This window comes from Trachinotus anak, unplaced genomic scaffold (assembly GCF_046630095.1).
Source record: "Trachinotus anak isolate AG129_WGS33_773 ecotype Australia unplaced genomic scaffold, CSIRO_AGI_Tana_v1 ptg000018l, whole genome shotgun sequence".
NCBI lineage: Eukaryota > Metazoa > Chordata > Actinopteri > Carangiformes > Carangidae > Trachinotus > Trachinotus anak.
The window spans coordinates 20,642,577-20,659,313 of record NW_027273869.1 but is presented as its reverse complement, the minus strand read 5'-3'; the positions used below and the strand labels follow the sequence as shown (position 1 = coordinate 20,659,313).

At 46.0% G+C, this 16,737-nt stretch overlaps 2 protein-coding genes across 3 annotated transcripts in view; both read right to left on the bottom strand.

Annotated features, from left to right (window-relative positions):
- Window positions 1-6,282, bottom strand: part of stab2 (stabilin 2) — a 28,693-nt gene extending 22,411 nt beyond the window's left edge. For both annotated transcript variants that reach the window (XM_071502744.1, XM_071502745.1), the window contains exons 1-12: window positions 6,135-6,282; window positions 5,200-5,324; window positions 4,998-5,113; window positions 3,152-3,237; window positions 2,861-2,927; window positions 2,629-2,724; window positions 2,287-2,409; window positions 1,945-2,141; window positions 1,308-1,435; window positions 1,076-1,209; window positions 340-419; window positions 45-194 (exon numbers count right to left, since the gene is read on the bottom strand). In XM_071502744.1, coding sequence (XP_071358845.1) covers window positions 45-194; window positions 340-419; window positions 1,076-1,209; window positions 1,308-1,435; window positions 1,945-2,141; window positions 2,287-2,409; window positions 2,629-2,724; window positions 2,861-2,927; window positions 3,152-3,237; window positions 4,998-5,113; window positions 5,200-5,324; window positions 6,135-6,209 — 1,377 coding nt within the window. In that variant the 5' untranslated portion in view covers window positions 6,210-6,282. The remainder of the gene's footprint in view (window positions 1-44; window positions 195-339; window positions 420-1,075; window positions 1,210-1,307; window positions 1,436-1,944; window positions 2,142-2,286; window positions 2,410-2,628; window positions 2,725-2,860; window positions 2,928-3,151; window positions 3,238-4,997; window positions 5,114-5,199; window positions 5,325-6,134) is intronic.
- Window positions 6,283-7,740: 1,458 nt separating this feature from the next.
- Window positions 7,741-16,712, bottom strand: wnt16 (wingless-type MMTV integration site family, member 16). Its single transcript, XM_071502754.1, has 4 exons — window positions 15,974-16,712; window positions 13,849-14,075; window positions 10,615-10,904; window positions 7,741-10,380 (listed from the first exon to the last, which is right to left on the bottom strand). Exons 1-4 carry the CDS (start codon window positions 16,063-16,065, stop codon window positions 9,922-9,924), a joined length of 1,068 nt encoding a protein of 355 aa, XP_071358855.1. The 5' UTR covers window positions 16,066-16,712; the 3' UTR covers window positions 7,741-9,921.
- Between the last annotated feature and the right edge of the window lie 25 nt (window positions 16,713-16,737).

Below are 16,737 nucleotides of genomic sequence, written 5' to 3'. Positions count from 1 at the left end.
TTGAATGTTTGTGTGTTGTTGTATTGACCCCCACCCCCCCTCACCCCCTCTGATGTGTCCATCTCAGCTGATTTTCCAGTCAGGGTGTAAAACACGTCACTTTTCTTCAGGGTGTCAAATGGCATCATCCCAGCAACCAGGTGCATCTTACACAGGTATTTAGCTTTGGATTGGTCGGCGGTCAGAGTCCTCACCTGGGGAACAAACACAACCAATCAGACTCATTCCAGATATTTATGATTTAAACCAACAGAACATCAGGTGACTGACATTAAAAGTTTGAAACTGATTTTAAATAAATCCTCAGATAAACAGATTGATCAGTTTATTGATTCTCACCGAAGTTCCTCTGAAGCCTTTATTGATCGGGACAAAAATAGTGAAAGGACCCAAGTCCTGCAGAGGCCACGACAGAGAACCTGAGGACAGACACAGGAACAACAGGAACGTTCTTTATGTTCAGAGAAGAAACCTAATAACAACTGGTCAGATCAAAAACACAGAGTCACTTTGAGGCGTTTAGGGACAGGAGCAGGTTCTGGACTCAGGGACAAACCAGATCACTGAACCCCAGAGAGACTGTCTGGACGACTCAGCAACGTGGAACTGTCTTTATGAGACTGCTCTTCATTGTCAGACCGACTCATAGTTAGGTCTTTTTGTGAGGCGACCTCTGGTGGTTGTCGTGGTGACAGGAACAAAGCAGGAAGTCAGGTGACATAGTGTGAGGAGGAGGAGGGTGTGGTGGATGAAGGGTCAACTAACACTGGTGTTTGACTCCTGTGTAATTGTTCCACAACCTTTTCCTAGACCTAACCTGACCATCCCATAAGCTTAGCTGCATGTTTATTATTGTAACCATGACAACCACAGTTCCATACACCTGCCACCGTAGGGACGCTGTTTCAGGAGACACTCCTGTGGGTCGTATCACAAGGTTGGAACCGATAACCTGTGTGGTTCAGGTTGGGGGACTGGAGGTTTTCTTTGATCCCTATTTAACTCTCTGGTGTCTGGAATCTTCAGATCCAGCCGCTCCCTCAGCGAGGCAGGGTTCTCTGACTCAGCATCGTACCAAACAGAGTGATGGCGTTGCTCAGCTGACTGCTCCACTGTCCTCCAGGTTCTGTGTTCAGCTCGTTCAGACGCTGCATGATGTTCCCATAACACACTTTACCGTTACCAAGGTAACCCTGGAGACAGGTACACCTGAGGGACAGAGGAACAGGTGTCATATCTCTGCAACACATATTCAAAACATCTGCCCATTCAGGAGATCCAGAGGTGAGAATAGAGAGGGGACTGACTCGACTCGTCCTGGACCCACGGTGGTACAGTTGGCGTTCTGGTGACAGGAATCTGGTCTACACGAGTCCCTCATGCTGCAGCCGCCGTTAAACAGGTTTTCAAAACCAGGAAGACACTCACAGTGAGACTAAGCCGAACACAGCAGAGACACACAGGGTTACATTTCTTCATGCGAGCCGGTCCTCCTAACCATCCTGATTCTGATCCTGATTCTGTTCCTGACTCAGATCTTGTTCTTGATTAAATCTGTTTCCTGTTTCTGTTCCTATACAAGATCATGCTTATAATCCTGATCTTGTTCCTGATTCTGACCCTGATCCTGATCCTGATCCTGATCCTGATCTTGATCTTGTTCCTGATTCTGATCTTGTTCCTGTTCCTGTTCCTGACCCTGACCCTGATCCTGATCCTGATCTTGTTCCTGATCCTGATTCTGATCTTGTTCCTGATCCTGATCCTGGTCTTGATCTTGATCTTGATCTTGATCTTGATCTTGATCTTGATCTTGTTCTTGTTCTTGATCCTGATTCTGATCTTGTTCCTGATCTTGTTCCTGATCCTGTTCCTGACCCTTATCCTGATCACGATCCTGATCTTGTTCCTGATCCTGATCCTGGTCTTCCAGTGTTTCATTACCTTTCCCGGTCCGACATAGACACACCAGGTGGACTCAGCGGAGCAGCCTCCCTGTTTGGTCTGACATGGATCGATGGCCATGCAGACTCGTCCGTCCCCGCTGTAACCCTCGTTACAGGCACACAGGTGCTGGTTCGGACCAGTGTGGACACAGGAGGCATGGACATGACAGGTGCTCTGGAGACACGGGTTTATGGCTGAGGAGACAGAGTCTGAATGATCAGATGAATTCTGATCACACTGATCAGAACAAAAAACGGAGAGAGGAAACATGCTGCTGTTTTCAGAATAAAATACAGTTTGTGCCCAAACCACAAAATAAAAGTTTCTATAGAAACTCACATAAACACTGATCTCCTGACTTCTGGTAACCAGGTAAACACTGACACACCAGCTGTCCTGTCAGAGCCTCCTCCATACAGCGAGCGTTCTGCTGACAGCTGAGGGCAGCACACTCAGGTGACTCTGTAACAGACAGGTAACAGGACAGGTAACAGACAATTAACAGACAGGTAACAGCACAGGTAACAGACAGGTAACAGGTAACTGGTAACAGTAACAGGTAGCAGAAATAGCACTGGCACAGGTAACAACAGGTAACTTTTTAAATCTTGCATGTATCTGATGATGACGCTGAGATAATAATTGATTGATTATCAGATATCACTGATCAGAGTGACTGACCTTGGTCACAGTTTGGACCTTTGTATCCAGAGAAACAGGTGCATCTACCGTCTCCTTTTAACCCAGAGTCACACAGTCCATGGACACAGGTACACACTGGACCAGGTGAATGAGACAGATAGATAGACCATCAAACAAACAAACAAACAAACAAACAAAATAAAGAGAAATCACTGTGAGTATTTGTGTGTAAACTGACATCTGATCTTATTAACAGTTAGTTTGAAGTTACCTGAGCTGCAGGTGGGACCATATCGACCAGGTGCACAATCCTCACATGCAGTTCCTGCGAAACCCACCTAAATCCAACACACACACACACACACACACACACACAAACACAAACACACACACACACACACACACACACACACACACACACACACACACACACACACACACACACACACACACACAATGTTTGCTGTGTGATTACATAAATAACAGGACATGGCTGTGTTGTTGATGTGGGGTGGACACCAGGGCAGGATGCTTGGAATGCACCTGTATCCAGGTGTGTTACCTGACAGCTGCAGGTCCCGTTTCCTCCCAGTCCATCAGAGCAGACTCCTCTGTTGCTGCAGGGTCTGTCGGGCTGGTCCGGACACTCTGAAACACAAACGCTGACAGCTCGCTGATGGCAGCAGGAAACAGGAAGCAGAGGAAACTGCAGCTCCCTCCATCCTTCCTGTTTTCATCCCTCTCTTATCTCTGTGTGTTATCACTCCTCTGCCTGTTTCCCCCTCCTCTCTCACTTCTTCTCTCAGAGAACAAAGACTTCAAACTCACAGGAGACTCTGACAGAGTTCATCAGAGACAGAAGAAGCTGCTGCTTTTACTGGACCATGTGGACATGTATGTTTGTGCGTCTGTGTGTCTGAAGTCAGTGTCAGTGTGACTGTCAGCACATTTGTGTCCTGCTGACTGAGAATCTGCAGAGAGGAAGGAAGCCCTGATCCCTGCAGGAGGATCTGCATCCTGCAGGACTGAGCATGTGACAGGAGTCACCTGGAGGACTGCTGAAGTCCTCCTCCTCCTGTCAGATAAATCCTGCAGGAAACTCTCTCACAGACGTTATGATTGTCCTCAAAAGCCGTCGACAACAAGTGACAACACAAGAGAAGAAGTGGTGACAGCAGCTCATTGAAGTCACCGTGTGATGATGTTTCACTGGAGCTTCTGTTGTTTGTGCACCTTTCAGTATCATGAAAAAAGACTCTGCTGCTTCTACACATCTCAGCCATTCATCGGCCTGTGGTTACCATGGTTACAGCAGGTGGTTTAATGAGTCCTGCAAAACATTTCTCTGTTCTCTGATTACAACACTGTGTTTTCTCTGAAATTCAGAAGCTTATAGACAGTTAAAGGAACTATATGTAGCCTAAGTTTCACTATAGCTACATAGCTAATGTTAGCATTAGCAGCTGTTTACTCACCAGTCTAGAGGAAATGTTGTCAAACTTCATCCTTTACTCACCAAAATCTGTCTCCAGAGGTGGAGACAAACACCAGGGTTAAATCTCTATCACGTCAGTTCTTCTACTGAAGTTAGTATGCCAACCAGCTGGCCCCGGCCCACTTGGACCGTTTTATCACCTTCAGATAGTGATGGTGGATGAAGCTCTTGGACAGACTGGTAGATAAACAGCTGATAATGCTAACATTGGCTATGTAGCAATAAGATAACTTACAAACAGCCTCTTTAATGTGAAGTTACTTTAAAGTGTGTTCTTCATCATCATCACCACTTGAGGTTCTCCTGTAATAACTGTAGAAGGTCCAGTTGTTAGCAGAGCACAGGTGCTGCTGCTCCTCCAGCTGAAGTTTACATTTACATTTACATTTAGTCATTTAGTCATTTAGCAGACACTGTTATCCAAAGCGACTGACAGAAAGTGGAACAATCCAGGTTAAGTGTGATAAGAAGTGTTAGCGCAGCAATAAGTGCTAGTGATGATTCTTTAAGTGTAGATTTGTAGATTTGTCATGTAGTGCTAGGAGAGAAGGTGCTCTCTGAAGAGCTGGGTCTTCAGGAGTCTTTTAAAGGTAGAGAGGGACGCCCCTGCTCTGGTAGGAAGTGGTAGTGCGTTCCACCAATGGGGGACAACGTTAGAGAAGAGTTTGGATTGCCTTGAACGAATGGTTGGCAGAGCCAGGCGTCGTTCGTTAGAGGAGCGCAACAGTCGTGAGGAAGCATATTCCTGTACCAGGGCGTTCAAGTAGGTAGGTGCAGTACCAGAGACTGTGTTTACACAACAACTTTAGTTTAACAACCTGAGTCATAATTTTTACTTTTTATTGGTACATTTTCAAAGTTGCAGCAGAATGTGGTCCTGCTATGTTGTCATGAGATGAACACGTGTCCTCACCTACACAGTCTGGACCCCAGTGACCGGGACAGCACCTCTTCACCTCCACCTCTCTGTAGCACTCGGAGGAGCAGCCGTCGAGGGCTAACTTCAGACTGGCTGTTCTGATGTAGTACCTGACAGAACAACAGACAGATGCTGGACACAGGTTTGTAGACACACAAACAGCTGATATGTGTTCACAGTGGGTGTTCACACTCACTTGCAGTCCTGATGGGTGGACCTGGGGGTGAGTCTGTATCCTGACGGACAGGGCATCAACAGGCTGATGCTGCAGGAGCGACAGGCGGACCGAGTCCGGAGCACCGTGGAGTTTGAGCAGAAGTTCTGACACAAACAGACATAACAGGGTTAATGGGAGACCACAGGTGTGTGTCCGTCACCATCACTCTGATTGAGTCTCAGTATCACAGCAGATTTTCCAAACAGCCTAAGAAATGTCTCTAGACTCTCCAGGCCCAGAAATCCAAACCTTAAAACACCATCAGGTCTGTGAGGAGTGTAAACAGGAAGTGAGTGTAATAACTCTAATAGCTGCTGTGGTATCAGCTGCATCTGATCCGCCCAGGAAACACTCACAAACACTCACAGGTTCTGGAAAGACCTGGACAGACCTGGACTACTCTACTTAGGGTGCTGGAAAACATTTGGAGCTGGCCTGGAAAAGTTTTAAATCTGCAAATCAGCACTAGAACAATTTATGTTTGAAAACAAAGAAAATAACTGTGGAGATATTTCTCCTTCAGCTGCACAGACAAAACATCAGCACTTTTCTTCATCGTTTTTAACAATGACTTCTGCAAAAATTAGCCAAATTATTTAAACTAAAATCTTCAGTCACAGCTGATCAGTGAAGAAAACATCCCATAATGTTCAGTCATTTATCAATATGGCAATTAAAACATGTAGTTACACTTTTATTTCACTGATCTGGTCTGATCCATGTTTACAGGTTCTTCAGCTCCTTCTGCTCTGACACGATGGAGAGTTCATTCAAGGATCAGACCAAATCAGACCAGACCACATCAGACCAGAAGTCTGAGTTCTTAGACTCAGGTGGTTTTAGAGGTTTGCAATGAAACACTTTGGTTCTGAGTCCACAGGATGAAAAATCTCTGAATGAATATAGGACGTTACCTGTGATGCAGCTGAAATCTTCATCATCACCATCAGAGAGACAACCAGCAGCTTTAACTTCTGACAGACCTCCATGTCTCTGTCCTGGTCTGTCCTGGTCTGGTCTGTCCTGGTCTCTCCCCATCGGGCTCTTTTCAGCCTCCTCCTCCTCCTCCTCCTCCTCCTCCTCCTCCATGTGTTTCCTGAAAATCGACTCAAAGAAAACTGCTGACTCGGGTGTTTTTTTACACGCTGACACAACTTTACTACAACTTGATTTAACCACACAGATGAGCGGTGATGTAAAGTTTGTTATAAATAAAGTGACAGTGTGTTGATCATCTGGACCTGGATCTGTACATCCACACGTCTGTCTGTGCTCAGCAGCTTTTCTCAAAGTCAAAACTAAAGGAACTCAACACCAAACACCTTCACATTTTCATGAAGATCATCTCAGAAATAAAACTATGATCTATATAATATAATTCTATTGTCTGATACAGTCTGACAGTGACAGTCAGCAGCTAATTAACAACTGAAACAACAGTGAAAGTTACAACAGAAACAAAACATTCAGAAAACAGTTTCACTCTGTAATGACAAACAAACAAACAAATAAACAAATAAAACTCAACAGTTCATATTCACCTGTGTCTATCTACTGTTTTAAATTAATTAAACCCTGATCTGTCACTGATGTCACAGACATATGACAGTTACCTAATATCAGTGTGTGTGTGTGTGTGTGTGTGCAGTGAATAGCAGGAAATCCTGGACTGTAAATAAGAATCTGTTGCTTTTTTCTCTTTCCTGAAACTTTCTGCTCTGTCATCACTGACTGCTGATAAGACACACACACACGCGCGCACACACGCGCACACACACACACACACACACACACACACACGCGCACACACACACGCACACACACACACACACACACAGACTTTCTGCTGACTGTCAGTGTGAACAGGAGTTGTCCTTGTGTCATAAATCACATCTGTCTGAAATTTCACATTAAGTTCAAAACAGACGATGAGGTCAGAGCAGATGTGACTGCAGCTCAACATCTGGATAATAAACCGACACCAACACTGATTTTATTTATTGTCCGTCAAAGATGATTTTTCTTCAGGAAGCTCTCTGTTGAAACTGTTGTGCATGTCTTTCTCATATGTGAGCCCACAACAGAAGTGTGTTATTACAGCTTTGATGAGTTATCTTTGCTCTGGAGCCTTTGATCCTGTTCACTATAAATCTGACAAGTTAAGATCTTCATGAGTCTTATTATATAACAGCAGAGTGAGCTGAGACTCAGCTGACACCTTCAGTAAGAACAGAAATGTTTAAACTGTTGATTTAAACAGAAGTAAGTCTTGGTCAGTCTGGTCTCAGTGAAGTCTGGTCTTTGTATTTTTTGGTCTCTGGGTGTTTTTGCTCCTTCAGTCCATCAGGGGGCAGCAGAGTCACATCACAGACTGGTCTCGGGGGACTTCACATCTCTACAGAACATTTTCATTATGCTTCAAGTGTTGACACCAAGGCCTTTCACCATGAAACTGACCCTCCCTCTGAAGTGTAGGAGTGGAAGGATAAAGCAGCATAAAATGGAAATACGCATGTGAAATACAAGTACCTCATTTACTTTACACCACTGCAAATACAATTACTTCAATGACCCAACAGGTAAAACTCCTGAATTCCTGAGTGAAAACAAAGGAGGTGTCTGTTATAGAAACTGATATTAAAAATGTCAAAGACTGAACCACCACAGACACAAAGACTGTTCACATGAAATAATAAACTCTGTACTGACGTCAACACGTATCTGTACAGCAGCTGATCCTCCGTCGCTGCTCAGGACTGAGCACCAGTGTTTGCTGACATTAGATCATATATGACAATTTATATTGGTGATGAAAAGACAAGACAACACAAGGGTTTTCTACCAGCTAGCTAACATTAGTTAGCTCATCTGTAATCTAATCAGGCTAAAGTTAGAAACTAGCTAACATTACATTACTAGCTACATAGTTAGTTATAACTAGTTACATTTACCTACAATGTCTGTGTCACACAGGAGCAGAGAGTGAAATGGTATGGTCCACTTTAGGGGTGTCTGAAGTTGTATTACATGTAATACAACTTCTGGCCATGAATCTGGGGAATATATTGTATTATTTACAATTAGAGGAAAGAAGGATAGATAAATGTTTCAACCCCCTGAACTGTTGGTTTTACCTCTTTTGGGGGGTCCAAGTCATAATCAGGGGGGCCAAACCCCTCAACCCCCCTGTAACTTGAATTAAACCCAAACTTCCACTTAGTTTCATCCATTTTAACTTCCAGCACTTTTACCTCAAACTTGTTACAGAGTTGAAAATTATTTTCAGCTCCTTCCACTGTTGACACTTCAGATGATCCAGTTTTAGTTTTTGAACTTGAACTGAAACCAACTCTTTCCAGAACTTTTACTTCAACTGATACTTAATAATTACTTCAATAACTTGAGCTTCTTTAATACTTCAGTTTCATCTACCACCTCAACTTTCAGCACTTTTTTTTTGTGCGTCCTTCTCTGTCGGTGAGTCTGCAGGTTTACAATGTGTCGTCTCCTTTTAAGTGAAAACACTCGAAGTATCTGACGCAGCGTCGTCACTTCTCACACATCAGTCAGTTATTCAGACGAGGAGGCGACAGGAGGAAGATTTTTATCCTCATCCTCATCCTGTCCTTTTGTTCAAACCTGTTGGTGACTGAATCTTTTACAAACATGAACATTTACCACTGGTGTAAATAATTTCTACCGTTTCTAATACAAATCTCTTTATAGAATGTGTGAATTTATTGATTTATTTATAATAACTTGTGTTACAGAAACTAGGTCTGCATTTCACTGCTTTTAGTTTAGTTTTCTACAGAACAGGGTTTGACTGAAACTGGATTTTATCTTGGGTACAGAGTTTTGAGCTTTATTTCTGTTCTTGTTTGGTCCTGAAACTGACAGAATATCTGAATGTGATGCCTCAATATTCAAAAATTAAACATATTATTATTTACACATAAATAAATGTTTATTGCCAAAAATAAAATATAAAAACATCTGATTTAATTTTCAATCGTCATTTATCAGGAAGATATTTTGTTTTCTGATTTTCCTAAAGAAAAAGAAAAAAGCAGTTTTTCATATCCTTAAATCTAAAAGTTTAGGACGGTGACTTCATCTGTTCTCATCAGAAAACAAACCAAACTGTCTCCTCTGATTGAGTCTCACACAGAGTCCGGAACAGTCTGAACAGGATCCAGATTCATTTTGATCTGGACACAGTTTGAAATTCATTTTAAAAATCTGATGAAATCAGCTGTTTGAAGATTTCACCAGACAGATGAAAAACTGCTGCAAAAACCGTGACACCTCTGATTTTATGATGAAGATCAGTTTTTATCTTCTCTTCACGATTTCCTGAGGACGATCTGAGCACTAGCCCAGGTGACCCAGTCCACATCGTCCCACTGGTCTACAGGTGGAGGTCAGAGAGGGGTCAACAGAGGAGGTCCCATAAAGACGCAGCAGAGCTGCAGTTTGACCCAGAAAGATGCAGAACAAGCTGTTCGCGGTCAAGTGCGTCAGAATGAACATTTCATAAACTCTGAAAAACCCTTTGGAGTTTGGTCTGTTGTTAAAGTCTGGAGGTCAATCACAGCCCGTCCACCTCTGACTCACGGGTTTGTCTGCACACCTAAATCTTTCAATCGACATCTGTCGTTCATACAGGTTTGCCCTTTATTCTCAGGTGTTTGGTTTCCTTCATTTACAGGTGTGCATGTCATTCATGCTCTCGCAGCGCCTGCACTGGACGTAGCAGCACCAGACGAACTTGCACTCGCAGCGCTCGACGTGTCTCACCACATGCGTGTTGTACCCGCGGCCGCAGCACAGCAGGTTGCAGCCGTCAGCGCCGGCGGACATCCGGCTGCAGCGGCGTCCTCTGGTGCCGGCGATGCCCCGCCGCCGGTCCTCCAGGCAGTAGTTGGGAGACTTGTTGAGGAAGATGAGCTGGTGCTGGTCGGTGGGGAGGCGACGCTGGTCCTTCCTCCTCGTCTTCTTCCTGGAGCGGTCTGACACCTGGACGCTGTGCTCGTATCGCTCCTTCAGGTAAACGCCAACACGTTCGAAAGCCGCCATTGTTCTCCAACACGTCTTCACCGCACAGGAACCGGAGACACCGTGACAGCGACAGTCTGTGGACATCGTCCTGTCGATCGCCTGAAGGACACACACACAGAACATGAGCTTAGTGCGAGACATGAATTTGAGACATGTTCTCTTCGCTCGTGTTTCCGGGATGTTCGGGTAGCCCGGGCCCGCTGGCCGCAGCTAGCTTAGCATGCTAACTCCGGGGACAGGTGTGGGCGAGTGAAGACGTTTCAACTGTAAACATGAACAGGTACCAGCCTGTACCTGAAGGCCCTCAGCAGGCCCGACCCCGGTCCGGCTCACCTGTCGTCCGGCTTCGGTGTTGTGTTGGTTCATGGTGCCCAGCGTGTACCCGCCTCTGCTCGTGGACACGTTTTTCACGGCGTTGTCGATGAACCTGCGGCTGAACCAGGTCCCGTACTGGATGTGGTCTGAGCAGCCGCCCCAGTGCCAGCCCTCCGTGGCCGAGCCGCCGCCCTGCAGCCGAGTGTCGCAGCCGCACTCCGTCATGTTGCCCTGGCTGCAGGATTGGGTGATGGCGTGGACCAGCCCCGCCGCCATCACTGCGTAGATAAATGCTGTTTCTTTGGTTCCTATTGGATGAGAGGGAGGGGGGGTCAGTGTGACACCAAGTCCAGAGTCAAGAGGAAGCTCAATGATCAGAGTAAAAGTGATTAAAATACTTCAGAACACACTGAAGACCTGCGTGTCCAGAGGCCAACAAGCCATAAGTCAAGACCCACAAGTCCAGAGTCAGGACCAACAGGTCCAACAAGTCCAGAGTCAGGACCAAGTCCAACAAGTCCAGAGTCAGGACCAACAGGGCCAACAAGTCCAGAGTCAGGACCAAGTCCAACAAGTCCAGAGTCAGGACCAACAGGTCCAACAAGTCCAGAGTCAGGACCAACAGGGCCAACAAGTCCAGAGTCAGGACCAACAGGGCCAACAAGTCCAGAGTCAGGACCAACAGGGCCAACAAGTCCAGAGTCAAGACCTAGTCCAACAAGTCCAGAGTCAGGACCAACAGGTCCAACAAGTCCAGAGTCAGGACCAACAGGGCCAACAAGTCCAGAGTCAAGACCAACAGGGCCAACAAGTCCAGAGTCAAGACCAACAGGTCCAACAAGTCCAGAGTCAAGACCAACAGGGCCAACAAGTCCAGAGTCAAGACCAAGTCCAACAAGTCCAGAGTCAAGACCTAGTCCAACAAGTCCAGAGTCAAGACCAAGTCCAACAAAGTCCAGAGTCAGGACCAACAGGTCCAACAAGTCCAGAGTCAGGACCAACAGGGCCAACAAGTCCAGAGTCAGGACCAACAAGTCCAGAGCCAGGACCAAGTCCAACAAGTCCAGAGTCAGGACCAACAGGGCCAACAAGTCCAGAGTCAGGACCAACAGGGCCAACAAGTCCAGAGTCAGGACCAAGTCCAACAAGTCCAGAGTCAGGACCAACAGGGCCAACAAGTCCAGAGTCAGGACCAACAGGGCCAACAAGTCCAGAGTCAGGACCAAGTCCAACAAGTCCAGAGTCAGGACCAACAGGGCCAACAAGTCCAGAGTCAGGACCAAGTCCAACAAGTCCAGAGTCAGGACCAACAGGGCCAACAAGTCCAGAGTCAGGACCAACAGGGCCAACAAGTCCAGAGTCAGGACCAAGTCCAACAAGTCCAGAGTCAGGACCAACAGGTCCAACAAGTCCAGAGTCAGGACCAACAGGGCCAACAAGTCCAGAGTCAGGACCAACAGGGCCAACAAGTCCAGAGTCAAGACCTAGTCCAACAAGTCCAGAGTCAGGACCAACAGGTCCAACAAGTCCAGAGTCAGGACCAACAGGGCCAACAAGTCCAGAGTCAAGACCAACAGGGCCAACAAGTCCAGAGTCAAGACCAACAGGTCCAACAAGTCCAGAGTCAAGACCAACAGGTCCAACAAGTCCAGAGTCAGGACCAACAGGGCCAACAAGTCCAGAGTCAGGACCAACAGGGCCAACAAGTCCAGAGTCAGGACCAACAGGGCCAACAAGTCCAGAGTCAAGACCTAGTCCAACAAGTCCAGAGTCAGGACCAACAGGTCCAACAAGTCCAGAGTCAGGACCAACAGGGCCAACAAGTCCAGAGTCAAGACCAACAGGGCCAACAAGTCCAGAGTCAGGACCAACAGGTCCAACAAGTCCAGAGTCAAGACCAACAGGGCCAACAAGTCCAGAGTCAAGACCAAGTCCAACAAGTCCAGAGTCAAGACCTAGTCCAACAAGTCCAGAGTCAAGACCAAGTCCAACAAAGTCCAGAGTCAGGACCAACAGGTCCAACAAGTCCAGAGTCAGGACCAACAGGGCCAACAAGTCCAGAGTCAGGACCAACAAGTCCAGAGCCAGGACCAAGTCCAACAAGTCCAGAGTCAAGACCACGTCCAACAAGTCCAGAGTCAGGACCTACAAGTTGTAAGTCATCAACCACCATTTCAACTTCCTTCATTCAACTACTTGATCTTCTACATCTTCATATAACTCACTGCACTTTACCACTGATATGAATTTAAACAAAACATTTGAATCAGGATAAAGACTGAACACAGTAAAGTAGGTTCCACCAGTTCATGCTGGTCCTCCATCACTGACTGGGAGTTATAACAGATTTATGACGTCTCACATGTCTCTAATATCCTGATTTAAAACGTGATCCACTCATTTTAATTAACTTAATATCATCACATGCCCTGTCAAACTTTAGTGACTAAGGATATAAGGGGAAAACTCAGTCTGTCCTTCAATAAAACCTCCTTCATAAAGGTTCCTATTATTATAATATATTCTGTTATAAATAGGTAAAAAATCTCATTCAGGTTAAAATCTCTGACCAGGCCAAGGAAACAGAAACGTTCAGTTTGTGTTCAGACTGTTTTAGAGATGTGTTGATTCCACCAGCAGCTGTTTCTAATACTTTGTTTATCCTAATTGGTATAAATAGTGAAAAAAACCTTCATAATAACTATGAAACAAAAATGAACCCTTACTCCTGAAAACACCAGAGATCCCTCAGCTTTTAAAAAGACAAAAATGAAATACTTCAAAAACACCTTCATTTAAAAATATATGAGGAAGATTTTTTTAAACACCTAAAAATAACATGAGATCATCATCACTAACACCTCCCTAATATATTTTAATCCATCAGTTTATTCATCAATTTACATCTTATCTGAAACGTTGAAGTCCTTGAAAGGCTCAGATTAAGGGGTACTGTAATATTAAATTATTATTAAATTATCTGAGGTGAAATACCTTAGCTGCTGAAAATAAGAGAAACCTGAATAAACTCAGCATCCGTGGGTTGGTCACACTTTTACAGTTAATGTCTAAATTCGGGGAAGTCTACGTCCTCGGTTCATGGCGAGGATTTAAGAGGTGGAGTTCATGAAAGATGGAGAATATTGTTTTATAATGATTTAGACTCCAGCAGGTTTTTCCTCTGGCGCCACCATCGGGACAAACGTAACAGCACCACTGACAACAGGCCTCTGTGGTTCCGAACCGGCTCACCGCTCGTTAACTCGTATCCGAACACGGTGGTGTCGGCGGAGGTGGAGCAGTTCCACCTCTCATGTCGGAACTGACTCTGACACTCCGCGATGGCCAGCCGGGCTCCGTCCTGGATGCTGGGCAGCAGGAACGGCTTCTTCCGGCACAGCTCCCGCTGTCTGTGGCTCAGAGGGAGGTTCGCACAGCCCAGCCGCTCCGGTACTCCCTCCGCGGTCACACCCAGCCACCTGTGGGAGACACCGGCCGTGACTGTCCCGCTCACCCTGTCAGGTGCAGCCCTCACTGAAGGGAGGAACAACCAGCCAACCAGCCAACTACCAAACTTCGTTGGAAAATGTTTCGTTTTTGAAATCTTGCTTATTGGAAAGTTTGCACACAGAAACCAAAACACTTCAGACAAATTTAGAATCAACAAAATCGTGTTTTAAAATTCGGCAGAAATATAATGAACCATTCCCGCGTTTTAATGCACAGTCATGCACGGATTACACTGTAAGGAATATACTATGAACCCAACTACAGAGCAGCTCGGTCGATTGCGTTAGTTTTTACAAAGTGTGTCTGGGCCTAAAATTCAGTTTCTTGTCAAAACAGCGAAGGGTTTGATGTGATTCAGGTTTCTCCTCGTACTTGTGATCAGTGGAGAACTGAGGATGGCAGGCGAGGCCGAACATGTGCGCCGAGTTAGAGAGCGGCGCTGCGGGTGATTAGCGGCGGTATTCGCCCGGGCACATAAACGCAGATTTTGTAATGGGGATCTGGCGTTATTAGATCTGGAAAGGTAACTCTGTAAACCAGCCGCCTCAGCTCAGATCACATGAACTAACAGGCTGAAGCTCATAAATCATAAATCCGGCAGCGGTGGAGCCGCACCCCGTTCACTTTCCCCTTTTATTCACACTTTCACTGTATTCGGTCGAGTTCTTCTTTTAGATAAATACCGTACTAAATAAATGGCCGAGCAGGACATGTGGGCCGAACTGAACCGTGGGTCTGATCAACAGAAACTTACGAAATCATGTGTGAAGGACATTTGGCCCCTTCATCCCAAACCCCGTGAACCCGCTGAAAAACGATCGCGAGTAGAAAGTTGGGATTTCATCCCCCAGGTAGGCCGACGTTTGTGGGTTCTATTTAGGCCCAATTAAAGACTGGGTGGGCATTAAATTACCGGGTTTTACTGGAATGTGGTGTGAACCAACAGCCTGAAGGTCGAAAATAATTCCCATGAAACTGGAGCTTTAGGCCTGATTCAAGACGCTCCCTGCGTCTTTCTGTGGAAAAGGACAATAAAAGGACCCGAATAAAAAGTTGGGTTTTATTTAGTTGCGTGATGGCAAACTAACTCGTGTTCATGGGGTTTAAGTAAGACGAATTGAAGAGTGGGTCTAACCACTTAACTAGCATCACTGGATAACTTCTGAAGTGTCATGGGATTAGACAGATACACAGGGACGCCTTAAATTCACAGTTTTGTTGATGGAAGTTCGTTGGCCGTCCAGAGTTAATTGCGTAAAGCCGGAGCGCTCCAGAGAACAATTCAACATCCAGTGGAACCTGGAAACACCGTGGAAACTCTGGAGCTATTCCTCTGAAACCCCAACGTGGCTCGGGTTGCGGGCTCCCACCAGTGAAAAGTGACAGTGAACAGGTCGGTGACTGTGCTGCCGAGCCGCAGAGTGCGTCTCCGCTCCGGAGGCTGTGCTGAAGAACGGCTGCTGGTAGCAGATGTGCAGGGAACTCTTAAATGACACTTTGTTAACGGGTTCCGTTTTTCTCCGGCAGAAAACTGTAGTCCGTGTAAAGTCTATTTATTTCCATGAAATTTCCAGATTGTAGACGCTATTCAGATTGTTGACTTCAGTTTGTTTTAACGGTTAAATGAATCCGTATTTAAAAAGTTTTTCATTTACATCACTTCTATATGTTGGATTATAGTTGTACCCGAATTACAGAACGAATGCCATTGCTCTAGAAAATGTATTGAACGGTATCTGAAACGACGAGTGCCCGAGCAGATACGCGGGGAAGCCTTAAACTGACCATTTCTTAAACGGAGTTTGGTTTTGTTGGCTGTCGTTAATCTGTGGCTCCTTCAGCGCGGAACTAGCCGGCTCATACTCACATCCAGCTGGCTCTGCAGCGGAGCGGACACACGGAGACCAGCAGCAGAGCCAGAGTGCACATGTGTCGCACTCCACAGATCCGTCTCTCCATGACCCCTCATCTGTCTGAGCCGCCGGGCTGCTCCGTCGGTGAGTCCATCAGCAGGTCTCTTTCTCCACTAAAGCCGGGTCCAGGAGCAGAGTCATAAATCCCGGTCTCAGTCCATTAATGATCCTCCGGTGAGGCGACGGCCTAGCTCCCCGCTGTCCCGCTCGGACAGTCGGTGCTGAGCCGTTAGAAAACCTCCTGCAGGACTCTGCTCAGCCTCAGGACTAGTTTCTATCCTGCGGAGGAAGCAGGACCGACTGGACCCGTCTCAGTCCCGGAGGTTCCTTATTGGACCAGCGGAGGATTCGTATTCAGCAGTGACGTCAGAGCTGGACTCCAATTGGACGGATGGATCAGAGACAGACAGCAGACTGACATCTGATCCGCCATTATTACAAATATGTTTTGACGGGGAAGTTACAGTAAAGTGACTGATTTCTGAACAGAGTTTGGTGTGAGTGTTTAATCACCCACAGGACGGCGGCTACACGTCAGCCACCAGCCAGGGAAAGTTACATATACAGCATCTAAATATTTAAATCATGACCGATAAATAAATAAATTAATCAACTTCTAATCTTTTCCAAAGCTTTCGGCCGCATCAGTGGACTCCAAGGTCGAGGATTTTTTATCAGCCAAGAACCTGAAGTTAATCAGTTGGAAAATAGAGTTCTT

Bases quoted from the DNA above. Each gene is read 5' to 3' on its own strand.
- wnt16 (XM_071502754.1), bottom strand. From the start codon at position 16,065: ATGGAGAGACGGATCTGTGGAGTGCGACACATGTGCACTCTGGCTCTG. The intron at 14,076-15,973 runs GTGAGTATGAGC...TGTCTCCCACAG, and splicing joins CGCTGCAGAGCCAGCTGGAT to GTGGCTGGGTGTGACCGCGG. The intron at 10,381-10,614 runs GTGAGCCGGACC...TGTGTCCTTCAG, and splicing joins ACACCGAAGCCGGACGACAG to GCGATCGACAGGACGATGTC.